Source organism: Pelmatolapia mariae, linkage group LG6 (assembly GCF_036321145.2).
Source record: "Pelmatolapia mariae isolate MD_Pm_ZW linkage group LG6, Pm_UMD_F_2, whole genome shotgun sequence".
Lineage (NCBI taxonomy): Eukaryota > Metazoa > Chordata > Actinopteri > Cichliformes > Cichlidae > Pelmatolapia > Pelmatolapia mariae.
This window is the reverse complement of record NC_086232.1, coordinates 42,346,820-42,363,250: the sequence shown is the minus strand read 5'-3', so window position 1 is coordinate 42,363,250 and position 16,431 is coordinate 42,346,820. Positions and strand designations below refer to the sequence as shown.

Below are 16,431 nucleotides of genomic sequence, written 5' to 3'. Positions count from 1 at the left end.
TGCAGCGAGAGAACGCCCTCGGCCACCCCGTGATTCATCATCAGACAGGTGTGAAGACGACTCTGCTTTCCTTCTCTCCCGAGACGCCTTCATGAGCGCCGATTTCTTAATTTTAAAGTCAGAAAATGAACTTCAAGCCTAGGAGACCAAGGAGTGACGATACCTGTCACTGTGGCTAATGTGTGTTTGTGTGTGCGCACTTGATCGTAGGAGGTGTGCGAGTGCTCTCGGTGTGTGTGTGGGAAGCTCACCCATCACTGCTAAGTGCTACTCATCTCCCCATTCACAGCTCATGAATAGAGTGCTGCATTTTTTTGCTGTGCTCTTAGCCATCTTAACAGCGTATCGAGCATTTGGAGCTGCAGGTGGGAGCCTTTGGAGGAACGTTTAAAGTGGTTCAAGGGGAGCTCGTGTGTAACCCGGATAACCCCAGAGTCAGACCTGTGTTTGCGAGCTGATTGTTTTAGCGTTCGCTGTGAATTTTTTGCCGTTTCGCTTCAAGTAATTTGCCTTAAAAGTGATTTTTAGCTTTTCTTCATCATGTTGTTTATTAGCAATAACAAGACTCCACTAAAGCAGTTAAGGCTGAACTGATATTAACGATCCTGCGGACAGACTTGTGTTATTTATATTTGTTCCAACTTGACTCCCTCTTAAATAAATCACTGAAGTTATTGATGTCTTCTCAAGCTATTGAAAGCTTGTGCACTTCACTAATTACCAAAGTTAAATAGAGCTCTGTTGATGCTGGTGTTAATTCACTCATGATTAAACTATTTCAGCATGTGAGAAATGGTGTGGCTGTCTGAAGTTTAGGCTTTCAGCTTTTTAGAATCTTTAAAAAGTTCATATTTCAATTTTACCTTTTTCTTGCTACTCAGTCAGATTAATTGTTCCTCCCTTTTTTCTCAGCAATATAAAACAGTCGAATAAAGTGACCGCGTGAGCCTAGACTTCGACCTTGTGACTTTGTTTTTATTTTTATGTATTACTATGATGTCTGTCCCTGAGATTCAATGTCAAATTGTCACCAGTTAAAACTACAAACCCGAGGCTACAGTCCCACACACAGCTACACATTCCTGTCCTAATGAGGACACACACAAGTTTTTGTTATGCTGTTTCAGTTTCAATACAAAGCAAACAGCAAAGTTAGAAATAAGAACATTTAACATCTCCACAGTGATTCTGTGGTAGAAACAGGGCTGTGTTACCTGCTCCGGCTGTTTAGTCGTAGGTCAACAGACATCAGTGTGGCTACTGCACGATTAGCTTCATGTTAGCATGCTGCCAAACAGCTAATACTGTGTTAGCAGCAGTGGTTGCTTTTTTGGGAGAACAGTTTGTACTCTGTCTTCTTTTTCCTCCATGCAAAAACAGTAAAAGTTATGTTCACATCTTCCTTCCTCAGAAGCTGTTGATGTTTTTAATCTGGTCATGTCTGAGGCCTGCATTGAAATTGCAGCTGCAACTACAAGTGATCAGGAAGGGGCTTCCAGTAAGGAAGTTGTCCAATACTGGGAGATAATACTGAAGAAGGTCCCGAAATTTCACCTTGAAAATTGATGACTGTGTCATAAATTGCAGGGACAAGGTAAAGAACTTGGCTGTGTGGTTTGACTCGGTGCTCTCCTTTGAGTCCCATGTGGAAGAGACAACAAGGACTGTCTTTTATCAACTAAGGAACATAGCTAAAATCAGGCAACTTTTATCACTTGACACTGCAGAGGTTCTTATCCATGCATTTGTGTCATTGATTATTGTAACGCTCTTCTTTCTGGGTTACCAAAGAACAGTTTTAGAGGCTTACAGATGGTACAAAATGCTCGCATTTTAACCAAAACTGGGAAATTTGAGCACATTACCCCAGTACTGAAATCTCTTTACTGGTTGCCTTTTCAGGTTCGAACAGATTTTAAGGTCCTGTTGCTCACCTACAAGGCTTTAAATGGTTTGGCGCCTCCATATCTCTCTGACTTTTTGCACATCTATGTTCCTTCCCATGCTCTTCGATCTCAGGATTCTGGATTTCTAAAAGTTCCTAAAGCCAGAAAAAAGACTATTGGGGAACGTGCTTTTTCTTTTTGTGCCACATTTTTGTGGAACAACCTCCCTCAACATATTAGGCAGGCATGCTCTGTGGAGGTTTTTAAAGCTAAGCTAAAGACCCACTTGTTCACCCTATCCTATGTGTTTTAATTCTGTCTGTTAGTTTTTACTGTTTTTTCTGTACTGGATGTATTTATTTTTTAATCTTTTATCTCCGAATAACTTTTCAGCGCTTTGTTTGAAAGCACTTTATAAATAAAGTTATTATTATTAAGGAAATATTAATAAGTAGTAATAATGAATATTAATAGTTAGCAACATTAATAACTGTATACAAAAAAAAATGTTGTTGTTGTGGTGTTTTAAACACAGAATGACAGGTAAGATGTTGGCAATACAATTTTTTAAGTTGTCTTAAATCAAATCGTCTGCTCACGGACGGCTGCCCCGACCTGAGTCTGGCTCTGGTGGAGGTCGCTTCCTGTTAAATGGAGGTTCTTCCTTCTCATTGTTGCCAAGTTCTGCCTCAGACATTGTTTAGCTTGCAATATAAAAGCAAGTGTTGTTGTGAATTGGTGGTATATAAATAAAAGTACTCTGAACAGGATTTTAAACAAATTTGTGATTTGAAAACAAATTTCTTAAATTAACTAATTTTAATGTTCTGTTAAGCAGCAGTAAAGAGATGCATTACCTCAGATTACCTTTACCTTTGAATATTATTTGTGGTTTTAACTACATGTCTTGAGAACGTCACCTTTAAGCCACTGTTGAAGAAAAACAATCAGTCCTAAGTCATGCTGATACAGTATGATTTAGACCTGTGCAAACAGTGGAAGAAATGTGGGAGCACAAGTGGCCCGCAGGTGATTTTTTTCTCCGTTACTTCTCCCTCATTGTGAGTCATGTCAAGTGTCTGCTTCAAATGCTTTTCTCCTCCTTTACATCACAGTTACCACCTACACTTGACTGCACTGTGTTCACAGCTCAAGCGCCTGTCTTTCCTGTAGTCTGGGCCTACGGGTAGCTTTTATTGAGGCATGACATGCAGAATCAAAAGTCTGAATTCATAATAATAAATTGATTCAGAATTTTTTTTTTCTCAGTGAAATGGGCCATTTGTGATGTGGAGAAGGATAATTACTCTACTTTCACACCGAGAACTCTGGTGCACTCGGTTTATCACATGCTGGGTTTCAGTGCCATAGTACACATTAGAGGGCTGTGTCATCAATCATAGAACTAAGATTACAATACATAACCATGCAGTTCTTCTTGAAGTGAAATCCAAATGAAAAAGTAGAGCGACAGTTGCTATATGTGTTTTTCTTTTTTCCGTTATATTACACTAGTGTCTGAATTGCCACTTTTCATCTTTTCGTATTACGCCGTTAGACTTTCACATCAGATACTTGTTTATGTGAAAGGGCTGTAGATCTGTTTATGTGTTTGCATCTGACACAAAGTTCATTTCCAGACGAACATATCGTCCAAGTGGTGACAGGAAGGGTTATTTTTCCTCCATTTTGTTATGGCTGAGGAGTCTTGGTGGAGACACAGGCCAGTCCACAACTGATGGCATTTCAACATAGTAAACAACTCCCAAACAATAAAATAGGAGATGAGGAAGAGAACAAATCGCAATTAAAGTCAAGGTCCATTTAACGGAGGTGCACCACTGCCGAATGTATCATGTCATGATTTTGCACTCTTCGCCTATAGGCTCATTTCATTCCCAGCGCTTCTGCTGTTCCTGAACGTGCGTTCAGTAATCAAGGTTATTTCAGTCCACTCTGTCTTTCCTTAGCCACCTCCCTTTCATATTCCCTTAACGTTTCTCTGCTCAGACTCATATAGTTTACAGTGTTCATCCTCCTCCATAGCTTCCCTCGAAGGTTAATGCAAGCTATCAAGCTATTGTCTCTTTATTGCTTCCCCAGAGGCGCTGATTTCTTTTTTTTTTTTTTTTTATCCATCTGAAGTGTGGTAGACCATCCACTCTGATGTGATACTCTCATCATTTGAATCTGCTCTCAGTTGTGATGTTGACAATTAACTTACTTTCAAATGAATGCATATGAGGCTTTATGAGTGAAGAAAATCTTTGAAAAATCTTTGAAATATTAATAATAATGAAAGGTAGTACCATCTTCATCTCCAGAGGAGGAGTCCCACTGATGTCGGTGATCACCTGACCTTCATTTTCACAGCAACACGAGGCTTGAAATCTCAGATGTTTATCAACAAGAATGGGATTATATCTTTTGGTATTTCATTTTATTTATTATTTGTTTTTTTAGGAGTATTTTTCCTCTCCCTTACCTGCACCTGGGATGGTCCATGGACAAACTTTAGACAATGTTGAGAAAGGATAATGTAGTGATAAAGTCGATAGAGAGAAATGGCAGTCGACAGTAAATCTGCATTTCTGGTTAATTATTTTTCTTTGATTACATTTCATCATATTCCGTTTTGCTTAGTTTCAACAAGAATTGCAAAAAGTTTGTATTTGCATTTACTTCTTTCATATCCTTTTTAATAGATTCTGGTAAGAAAAAGCATCATCTATCCCTGAAATGGGCTCATGGTGCGACACCCAGTAAATTCCTGATGACTGATATGACATTGGTGGTTCCAGAAAGATGAATCCGACTGCTTATGCCAATTTTTCTGCTTATTCCTGAACTGCCAGCAATTTCTTTAGGTTCAGATAGATTATTAGGTCACAATTCACTTGATTTTAATCTAGGCGCTGTCATCAGAACAAAATGTTCATTTGTTGGAACAACCTGGAGAACATACCTGGAAAAACATGTGAGCTTCCCACCAGCCAGAATTCTAGGTGTCATGCTAACATGCTAAGCTAAGAAAGAGAGGTTAACATTTAGTTGAAAGTTTTACTGCAACAATGTTCATGCTTAGAGAGAAAGGCAACAGTAGTTAAAGAGTTGTTTTTATTGTTTTAATAATTCAAGGTCAACATCTGGGTGTCTGCATGTCTTAAATATTGTTAAGGCTACAAATACAAAATCATTTCCAAAACCCTGAAATGTCAGTAGAGGTTATCTGATTTACATTTAAACTAAAGTGTTTCAAGTCAAAAACTTAGTTGCTGAAAAAGAAGTGAAAGTGTAGCAGGATAATAACTTTCAGAGTCCCTCTGGAGTTTATCTTCTTCAAATAGTATTTCTTGAAATGAACTTGCAAAATATTGCATTGTGAAATCTTCATATCAAACCAAATTGAGCCGACTTCCCAGCAGCCTGTCCTCTCTGAGGATCTCACCTCTCTTCCGGTTTACCATCCCGATTTAATTTTTGTATCCGTGATGAATTTGCAGTATATCAAAAAAAGGAGCACTCCAGATGATCCGCCAGATTTTTAAACTAAGGACAGATTGCTGTGCGAGTCAACATGGTCCAAGTGCATTGATTTTTTTCTTTTTTTCCCACAGGCTATTGCCTCCTTTGTCATCCCATTCACTTTATCTCCCTCTCCACTGCCTCTTCTCCCATTGCAAGACACGCCCATGGCTATCATTTGTCCACTGCTTTGTTACTCAAATAGTGATTTTTCTGCTTGATAATTGATGTGTTTTGCCTTTACCTGCTACGTTGTCCACCCCAGGCCAGAGGGAAAACATAAAAACATCAAAGGCTCTAGAATGAAGAGTGATTGCCACACGGGCACTGCCCCCATTCTTGCTTGTACTGCATAAACTGTTAAAAGCTAATGGCTTGAAAAAATAACAGAAACAGTTATTGACCCATTAAAAATACATTTTTGACATGGCTAGAAACTGCAGCCCCAAAGCATTTATCCAATTGTTCTCTGTAATTAATGAATACATGCTGATTGGTTAGAGGGCATTTTTGACTTGGAGGAACTGTTTAAACATCTCTGGTTACATTTAATGTAAAACAGCTGAAAACAGTGAACACTGCCCCACAAAAACTCAATTAAAACTTTGTTATCTAGAATCTGCTTTAGATACCAGAATCCTGAGTCTTACATTTACACCATCTAATAGTAGTTGTCAGCATTTCGATTAAAACGACTACAGTCATTCTATAAACTTAACTGAGCAGAAATTGCAGAAATATCCAACTGAGACACTCTGGCATTAAACATTATGTACACTATGAACACCGTCAAGTGAAAACTCTGTTCTTTTCTGAAAAGTCATGCTTGGGAAAGTGTTTTGTGTGTCCATTTATGGGCTTGTGATAAAGGTCAACACTTTTTGTGAGTCTTTGTAGCTCTGCAGCACCATCTGTATCTCTGTCTCTTTCTGTGTCACTCTTGTGAAGCAGAACAGCTGTTAGGGACAATATTAGACCGTGAACACAGTTATTCTGCTGTCAGTTTTCCAGAATGCTGGTGATGGTTGCCTCAAATGCTAAAGATCACATGATGTCTGTAAATACTAATAGCAGACATGCTAATCGACTATAATATAATACAATGTTATAATGTTGAATGGCTCACACAGCCCAGACCCATCAGGGCATGGACACTGGGCCTTTGGGGATGTCAGGGTGGGTGTCTGATACCAGACACTGGCAACAATCCTTCCCTCTCCACCCGGTGGTGAAGTAGATCCACTGTAGCCTGTCGAATAATCCACAATCTTCCGCTTCCACAAAGTCAAATTGTGATTGCAGGATAAACAGGGTATTCCAGACAAAAGTTGTTCTCTGGGTCTACCCTGGGAAGACCTACCAAAGGAGGTGCCGAGGAGGTATCCTGACCAGATGCCAAATCCGGGTTTCTGTGTCACTGTAATCCTGGGAGCTGTGTTGTCTTGGGCAGTAGATAACATATCTATTGACATGGAAAACTTCACCAGAATGCAGTGCATCTGATGATTTGTTTTTGAGTGTAGCAGGGTTGCAGTTGCTTACTGACTGCTGTGGTTTGGGAATGTCTTTGCCATTTGGAGGAATGAGCTTAATCTGCACGAATCTAGATGGGTAGATGGGTGGTACAGGAGAATATGGCATCAGTTTTGGCATGTCAGGACAATTTTCTCAACAGAGCAATGTATTGTATTGACATGCACAAAACTATTTACTTTACCTGTCAGTGGTTTTAATGTTGTTCCGATTCAATTCAGTTTTATTTATACAGCGCCAAATCACAACAACAGTCTCCTCAAGGCGCTTTATATTGTAAGGTAGACCCTACAATAATACATACAGAGAAAAACCCAACAATCATGTGACCCCCTATGAACAAGCACTTTGGCGACAGTGGGAAGGAAAAACTCCCTTTTAACAGGAAGAAACCTCCGGCAGAACCAGGCTCAGGGAGGGGCGGGGCCATCTGCTGCGACTGGTTGGGTGAGAGAAGGAAGACAGGATAAAGACATGCTGTTTACAGACTGAGATGCCTCTTCATTTGTTTAGTGTTTTTGAACTATGATGGGTTTAGAAAAATATAAATGGTAATTATAGAGTGCTTTCCTACTCAGGTGATGAGTCAAAGGGCTTTTTGAGTTGTCAGCGTAAAATAACCATTGCTGTAGTTTTCCCTCATATTAGCTTAAAACATTATACAGAGCAAGTTAATGTCTGACTGACACAAACTATAAGGGAAGAGTCAAAATTGATATAATGGCACAAATGGTTACAAAAGCAGTTTGAAAATGATCGACATCTAAACGCTTGTTGACTCTCAAGCTTAAGATCTGAATAAATACAACCAGTTAATTTGAGCAGAAACTCACAGGCAGGTAATTATATCTTAGTGGGAGACTGAACACATAATTAAGTTCCATCTTAAGACTGCAAAGGAATCTTCTGATGGGTCATTACACTCAATCCTGCAGTTTCTGACAATAGACATAAATGTGCAATATGTAGTGTTTCAGTGTAAAGTCAGATGAGTTTTCTTGTAATGAAACTGTTCAGCAGATAAATGTTTTTGTGTTATCTTACAGTGTTTAGTCATTCTGAGCTGCTTGGTAACTGCTACTCTTTGTAATCTAGCTGCTTTTGTCCCAGCGGGAGCGAATGCAGCAATCCCACACCAAATGAAGCTAGCATTGTCTCACTTTAAGATGCCCTCAATCCAAGACATATCTTCTTGAGTCTATAGCCATTTTCACACTGCAGTCGTGACATTAGACATTACCCAGTGAGGACAAATATTCAACACAGTTAAATCTGAAATGTAATGGTCTTCATGATCTCCAATACTGTCTGACGGTTAATTGTGCCAATTTTGCCAGGTTAGTGAATTCACAGTGAGTCAGCGTGCTCTGCATCCTCTACCTAAACTGAGCAGTTACATCAGTGCGAATACAGGTGACAAAGACTAACTCCTATTGCATACTCAACAACTTTGGACAACGTTACAACCAAAGGTTGAGCTGAATTTTTCACTGGTGACAGACTTTTGTTACTTGATGGGAAATGATGGAAAACTCTAAAGGCTCTCCATCATTGTGGCAGATTAAAACTGTGACGGTGATAGAGGGTGTAGAGCAGAACAAAGGGTTCATCCAGCAGGAGTACACTTAAGAAAGATCCCAGTTCACATCTGCTGAGTTCACATTTCCCTGTTGAGGCTCAACAGCTGCAGTGCCTTAACAGGGACCGCACTGTTATGATGGAGTTTGCATACAAAGTGATGACACAGTTGGTGCCTCTGGCTATCTTTTCTCTTCATGCATAGTCTATTCTGTATATTGTTAATTATATATGAATTTTCTGTAACCCTATCTCTCAAAATGATAGACAGCCTGCATTTTGAGCCAGTTTCTCCCAAAGTGTCCAACATTTTCATGTGAAAATAGTTTATGTTCATCTATTCTCATGTAAATCTTAGTCACTTCTCAAAGCTGCTTCATAATGGCTTTTAAACATACTCCACCCAAATATTCACTGCGATCTTTAACCTGTTTCACTTCTGGCTCGTCTCATATGGCCACTTGGTCAAGATCGCCCAGCATGACATTTGTATGCACTGGGTATTTGTTTCAAAGTGAACGGTGAATATTGTGAATAGTGAGTGAAACTAACCGTAACACTAACCCAGCAGTTAAAAGCTCCTTGTTGTGGCCTCCTCGTTGACAGTCTTGTGATTTACAACACTGTTTCGTAGCGCTTTCAGGATTGCATCTAATGCTGCGGCTCTCTTAGATACAGCAGAGGACACTTTGTGTGTATCCCCGAGACTCCGGAAGCTTTAACAAAACTACTGCGTTTCAAGTCCTGTCAATGACTTTAAGCCTTATGATGCCGTAAAGCTTTTGTTATTTTCACAGTATCACACAGTGATGGCAAATAAAAACATATTTCTATCTTGTGACAGGTGGCCGAATTCCCAGAGGAGCAGCTCCTGGTAGCGGTGTTCCCCGGAGTGCCAACAGCTGCTGAGCTCTTCCTGTTGCCTTATAAGAACCAATCAGAGGGCAAGAAAAAGAGTGAGGAAGCTCTAGAGCGGGTATGGGTGTCTCTAAGTGAAATTCACGAGGAGTTCAAATTCCTCCAACTTTATTATTGTGCCTACAAAACGGTGCCTTGTTGTGTACTTTAACAGGCTTCTGACACAATTGTAAGTGCACTGAACCAAAACCTGGTGGAGTTTGAGCTGAAGCCCGGTGTGAGGGTGATCGTTTACAACACACAGTTAACACTGGGTAAGAAACATTTGCTGTCATAGCTTTCAATTTTGCCATGAAGTCATCATCTATAATATTAACTTCTGGGGGTAATGTAATTATGGCCTGCATGTTCCATTTTTCATTTTCATGTGCAGAGAAACAGAACTGTAATAACTGTGTTTTGACAACAAGAATTTTTCTTTGGTCCACCAATTAAAATTCCTGTCAGACCTCGTCTATCCCAGGCGAAAGAACACAGGCGAGGATGGGAGGGGTTCGGTTTTAAGTGGAGCTCCTTGAGAAGAGGGATCTTTTATGCCTGCCATCAAAAGCTGAACATCTGTTCTATTTCTTTTACAGCCATCCAACCACAAAATGAGTGTTACACTGAGTATAATTATGTTGATTATTTAGTCCTTGAGAAAGAACACTGTACAATTTCAGGGCAGAATTTGGAATCATTCAAGAAGTCATCAGCAGTGTTTTGCGGGAAGGCTGGTTGACATTAGAGACCCTCAAATGCTCTTGTGTCAAAAAAATGCACTCGTATCAAATCAGCGCTGATTCACGGAGACACAGTAATTGTAAATAACATGGCTAGACTGGAAACCTCTACTTTTTTATTGGTTTGGAGCTCGGTACTGCTCAGCAGCTCCTGTGCCCCGCTGCTGGACAGGTCTTACCTTATATTCACTGCTTGGCTGGTTTCATTAGGCACACAGTCTCTGGAGGCACACAGCCATGAGTTGTCTGCAGCTCAAAGTGATAGGTATTAACAGCCTGGCATGTACTGCTCTGTGACGTTTTGTGGTGTGCTGCACTCTAATGACATTGAAGGTGTACCCAGCTGGATCCCTCTTTATATTTCACCTCCCAAGAAAAGGTCTAAAAAGCCTTCAAGCTGCTTGAGAAAGGTCATCGGCACGCGCGCCTCCATCTCTTAGCTGAGGGCTCACGTAACGCTAAACCTGTCACAGAAAAGCATCGGGCTTTTTCTTCAGCGACGGACATTAATGCACTCTTCAAAATAATGGGAGAAATTTAGGGTTTGTGCCTTATGAGCAAAACCGTGTACTGTGATATTAATCACACCGAACACTTGTTTGGTTGGGTACTTTTTTGAATGAATGTTGGCGCATTTAACTGTTTTACATTCACCTGAAATCTTTGGATTTCCTGCTACTGTCAGTTTGTTTTGCCCATCAGCAGAAAGTGTAATTTCACGCTACAACACCTTACAGTGTTTCATATCTTAAAGATAAAAATATAATCTGGGAAGTCATTATTGCGCTGGATATACAGTATACTACAGTGTACGGGGTACAAGTATAAAGAAAATAAGTTTTTGACCCTACAGGTCACAGGCAACACGCCCAGCATCTGTCCTTTTTATAGAATTTACACATGTTTGGAACATCTGACGCAAAAGGTTTCTATCAGAAATGATGTTGTGGAAAAATTAATTATTGTAAGGTAACATCTTCCAGGTCTGATATGTGGCCCAAAGAAAGCCCAACCCTAACTCCGGTGACCTGCAGGATTTTTAAAGGTTCGCTTCATTCAAACTAGAAGCAGAGAAAAAGATAAATCAATAATGGATGTGACTACTCTTTGCTTTTGAAGAGGTGCCTGTTTTCCTTGTTGCACATACTTTTTCAAGGTATTCTCCCTGTAGGTGCTACCACAATGCCAGGAGTTATTTCAGGTGTATCTGTTTTCAGAAGTGAGAGTCTCGTTCATTTTTTCCATTCTGACAAAACTTTGCGTTGTTACTCATGCAGAATGAAGTCACTGTAGTATTTTTGGAAACCTATAAAATCTCGCTGTAACAACCAACCAATAGCTAGAATCTAGCATTATATCCTCCCGAGAACCAGCCCATTCATTTATGTCCTCTGAAATGGACATTTGTTTTTGCTCTATAACTTTTGACTAAGTCCTGATGCACTGAATAGAGGAAATCCTGGACTTTCCATTGGTATCTCATGTGTCTGGGTGTTAGCACCAGGAAGAGGTAGGAAATTAAAAAAAAAAGGTTCAATGGGAAGATTCTTTTCTTCCTCGGTTCTCAGGAAGATATGCATACATTATAATACATTCCCCGGAGGTCCTGTGATCTTTCCTACTTTATGGACTGTGGACATCCATTTCAGGAGTGAGTGAAACCTGCAGGCTTTAAAAGGCTTCCAGTTGCATAGAAGTGAGGATGCACATTTCTATAAAGACTTTATCAGACCAGTTCCTTGATTCAAGTCACAATAAGTACAACGTGGAATCCATTTTATTAATTATAGCTATTAATACTCGTACCCATAATTGTCTATTAATTACAGTCAATTATAATTGGAGAATAACCCAGGATATCCTCACTGGTCATCAGGCAATGAGTGAGCTGTATCTCCTGGCGTTCGATCCACCTCCATTCTTTCTGCCTCTGTATGTCAAAGTGGGTTCTTACAGCTTGAGCTGCCCACAGACTGCTATGATAAGTTTGTCGTCCACTCCTGATTGTCCCTGACATCAGGACGATTCAGTCTCAGGGAGAATCTCAGCCGCTAGTCTTTATGACACAAAGTAAAGTACTTTTTTTTCTACAACAGTTGAAATATTTTTAACTCACCTGGATGTGCAGTCACCTCAGTTTACATCTTTGTGGGGCCTTTGTAGATAAACACACATTAGAGCTCCAATCAGCATGAAACTGTACCGGTTCCATCAAATGATTATCAAGTGTTTGTCAGTTATGGACTTGGATGAGAAATTTGAAGGTGCAGTCATAAGAACAGCACAAACTTAACTATAACTTCTGAGTTTAAATTCTAGGGTCTGAAGCGAACAAAGCACTTCTTCTTACTGTCTTATTAAGATAATATGTAGTTGTGGTGGGGAAAATAGCAGCAATAACAACATATAACAACAAATAACAATGAATAACTCCACTTTCAACACCTCTGACGTAACCTCCCAGGTCAGAGATTTAGTTAGCCATCGTTAGCCAGAGCTCCAGAGCTCATGTGTGCTGTATTCTTTTTAGCTGTTCCTCCACATGGAGGAAAAATTCGTTTAAAAAAAGTGAATTCTTGCTGATATGTTGACTGCCAGTTCCAATTATTTAAAGATTTTATACTTATAGTTTAATAAAAGAAAATATTGTTAATACAGGAAATGAGGAAAACACTTGACTGAGCTGAACTTTTAAACTTTGAAACCTCAGAAGTTCTTTACTTTTTCAAATCTGGCATCTTTATGATGAAACTGCTCAAGATGTTGATAAACTGAGATCATTTATGCATTCATACGAATGGCTTCCACAAACATTTGTTCTTGTTTACAACCTTTGTACTTCTTACATACAGCAGTATTAGCATTAGCATTTAGCCACATCTGGTTGACTTGTATTATAAATCTAACTGTACTTTTGTCTGTTGTTGGTTTTAATGAATCAAATTTCTTTATTTTTCTATTCTGTCTCATTTGTCAACTGTTGATTAACGTTATGTTGTTTTTATTTTGACTGTCATCTCTGTGCACCTTCCTGCTCCCACAGCACCTTTAGTGGACTCGAGCCCCAGACACAGCAGCTCAGCGATGCTTATGCTCCTGTCAGTTGTGTTTCTCGGCCTTGCGGTGTTTCTCATCTACAAATTCAAGAGGTGCACATCTTTCTGATTACTTCCACCTGCTGTAGGGCCCCACTATATAGCTATTACTCTGTTCTTCATTATTGATGATAGCAGATGAGCCCTGTCTAGACCAATCTATTATAGTCATATTTGGTATTTTCAATTGATAGATCACTCTGAAGTTGTCACTCATACATGTGAGATTCCAGTGCATGAGGCGTGTGCAGCAATCAGTCACAAAATTCAGAGAAAACGAGCAGTAAATGGTTTAATATGCGGCTTCTCTGCCTTGGATCTTATTTGCTGAATAAATTATTCATACTCAAAATGATTCTTTTGAAAAGTCTGAGGGAAATGGAAAAGCTGTCATTAATTATGGATATGAAATTTTTCCCATTAGTCTAAAGAGGATGCATTTTTCAAGAAATCTTACAGTTGACAAAACAGAGCAATTAATAACCCAAATGTATAGTAATTGCAAATACATTGGATAATGTCTAAATAAAGATCTATATTAGGTGGTATAAATGCAGATGAGAAAAGAAACCAGTGTTACTGTAATTTGTCTATAAATTAGGCACTTGAGTGTAATTACAGTCAAGGCAAGTTTACAGTTTGTCAGCACCAGGAAACAGAATCATCTTTGAAAAAGTAGCTCAGTGCAACAGTGTGTCAGACTTCTTAAAAACCCACATTTTTAACTCGAAAGAAAAATAATTTTCATTTTTCTAAAAAATGTTGATCCTGCCAAAACATCACAGGCACAGCTGAAAGCAGTGAGACAACAGAACAGGCAGTTCACATTTAATACAGACGGTTCAAATTCATTCATCCCAAAGCTTACTCTGTGCAAAAGAGTCAATAAAGACAAACTGGATAATCAAACCAGTTATAATTATATTAAAGGTGTGCCGATTGATTCATATTATGTAAGAAAAAACTACCTTTGAAGATGTCAGCTGTCAGTGAACTTCAAAGCTACAGGGAATGAAATAACCAGCAAAAATATATAGCATCGAAATATTGATTATTTAAAGGTTAACCAAAACTAAGACCAGAGTTGTTTTCTCCTTTGATCTGATGAATTCTGTAGTTACACATGTTATAGTTATGCTGACCTTTATTTGCCTCACCTGCTGAAGTTAACTGGCCTGGGAGAAAAAAGAAACCCTGCAGGGAAGCAAGTAATAAAGATTAGGATAAACTCGGTGAGAGCAGCTTGATGTCTAGAGTCTGATGAAGATAGTCAGGCAGGCAGAGATGGAGATGAGGCTGCAAAATCAAATAATTTATTCATAAAGTCATGTTCTCGGTTGTAATTTACTAATGAATGTAAACTTGGGACTGCAGTTACATAGCCTTAGAAACACAACAACCCTACTGTGTGCATGCACAAACACCGCACCTGCACGTGAGATGGTTATCTAACATTTGCTGATCTTGTCTTCTGTAAATCCTCAGAAAAATACCTTGGATTAACATATATGCTGAGGTTAACCAGGAGAAAGAGCAAGAGATGATCGGCTCGGTCGGCCAAGGCGACAGCACGCCGAAAATTACTCTGAGTGAGTTCTCCACATCCAAAGAACTCATGGAGAAGGAGCTGGATGCCAGGGTCAAAAGTAAGTACCTGCTGAGAGTAGGGACAGGCATTTCAAGCAAATACACTTCAATATTTTTTGGGGTTCTAGACGCGTTACTGCCACCTTAAGTAGTAGTCATGGTGTTGGTGGGTTACACTATTCACCTGCTGTGGAAATAAGAGAAAATCCATGAACAGGAAATGGCTACATAGATGATTTAACTAACTCACACTTTAAAGGCATTTAGATATCCAGAGACAAATAGAAGGCATCCATATACATATGAATGTATGCGATGCACTATATACTGCATAATCTCATCTGTGTGAATATCAACACTATGTGTCTTTGCAACGACTCAAGTCATGATTAAGACATTTTCAAAAATAGAATACGTGTAGCACAATGAAAACTGGATCTCAGTGACCTTGTCGTTGTCCAGCAAGGTCTGTGTCACTGCTACATTGTATTTTAGGACATTTAAAATGTGCACTGTCCACTGTTTGGAAACTCGAATATTCCCTATACCGAGGTTTCAGACATGCCAAAACATACCAGAGAAATGTAAAGGCAGAATTTCAGGGACAAACTTTCTTTTGTCGATGGCTTTATAGCAAAAGTCAACATGATAATGTGTAGGATAACTGTGCGTAGAATCACCCCCTGGGGATACTTTACATACTGAATCTGAATCATCTTTTAAACAGAAATCCAGCAAATGAATCTTCTTTTTACCATTTTTCAATTATTCACAGAGGAGGAAATCCTTAGAGTAGACAAACCCCCTGAAAGGGTTTTAGAGGGTAAGGAAAGATTCCAGTGACACCCGCAGTACTGGGAATAATGACTAAATAATAAAACCAACATGTTTAGCATGTGGCTGCAGGACACCATCAAACACAGAGGGAGTGGCCTGATCATTCCTCATTCAGTCACAGTTTGACTTCAATTTAAAAAGACTAATTCATTCATATTTCAATTCATGATAAAAAACAGTAGGTTTGATAAGCTAGTTGCTGCCCACTGCCCACCGTATATGACACTCAGAGTGGGTTTTCTATTGTAACCAGTAGAAATGTACCACTTCTGGCAGCTGCAGTCCCAGGATTGATTTGGCTCTGAGATAGTTTAAAAGACAGATTAAGCTCCTGCACTTTCACAGTTTTGGAGAGCTGACTGCTTCTGACCTGTGTGTTGAAATTCAGAGGAGCTGTCGAGAATGGAAACTCACACATTAGTGAAACCTTCAAGCAGCGAGGCTGTGAGTGTCCTGCTTCATTTCAGCGGAATATTTTTATCCAGGTCAATGTCTGATTGTTACTTCTTTTTTTTTTGTTTGTTTACATATGATCTGTATTCCTGCACGAGAGTACTTTCAGTTTCTCCATAAATCATGTAGCACCTCGAGTCAGTGAACGGGGACGCACAGTAAAGTGTAACAAAACAACAATAAGTGTAAGAATAAGTGTTAAACTTTGTAAAACAACATATTTACGAAACACTAATCAATTTACTATATACCATCCGATTCCACGTTTGAAGCAACAATGATACATTGTTGTTTTCC

General features: G+C 39.3%; 1 protein-coding gene across 2 annotated transcripts in view; it reads left to right on the top strand.

Moving 5' to 3' along the window:
- sorcs3a (sortilin related VPS10 domain containing receptor 3a) overlaps positions 1-16,431 on the top strand; it is a 240,046-nt gene that overhangs the window by 219,089 nt on the left and 4,526 nt on the right. The window contains exons 23-26 of one of the 2 annotated variants that reach the window (XM_063477027.1): positions 9,367-9,498; positions 9,595-9,694; positions 13,206-13,311; positions 14,743-14,903. In XM_063477027.1, coding sequence (XP_063333097.1) covers positions 9,367-9,498; positions 9,595-9,694; positions 13,206-13,311; positions 14,743-14,903 — 499 coding nt within the window. Of the gene's footprint in view, positions 1-5; positions 621-9,366; positions 9,499-9,594; positions 9,695-13,205; positions 13,312-14,742; positions 14,904-16,431 lie in introns of those variants that run through there. The other variant, XM_063477028.1, reaches the window with a different exon arrangement.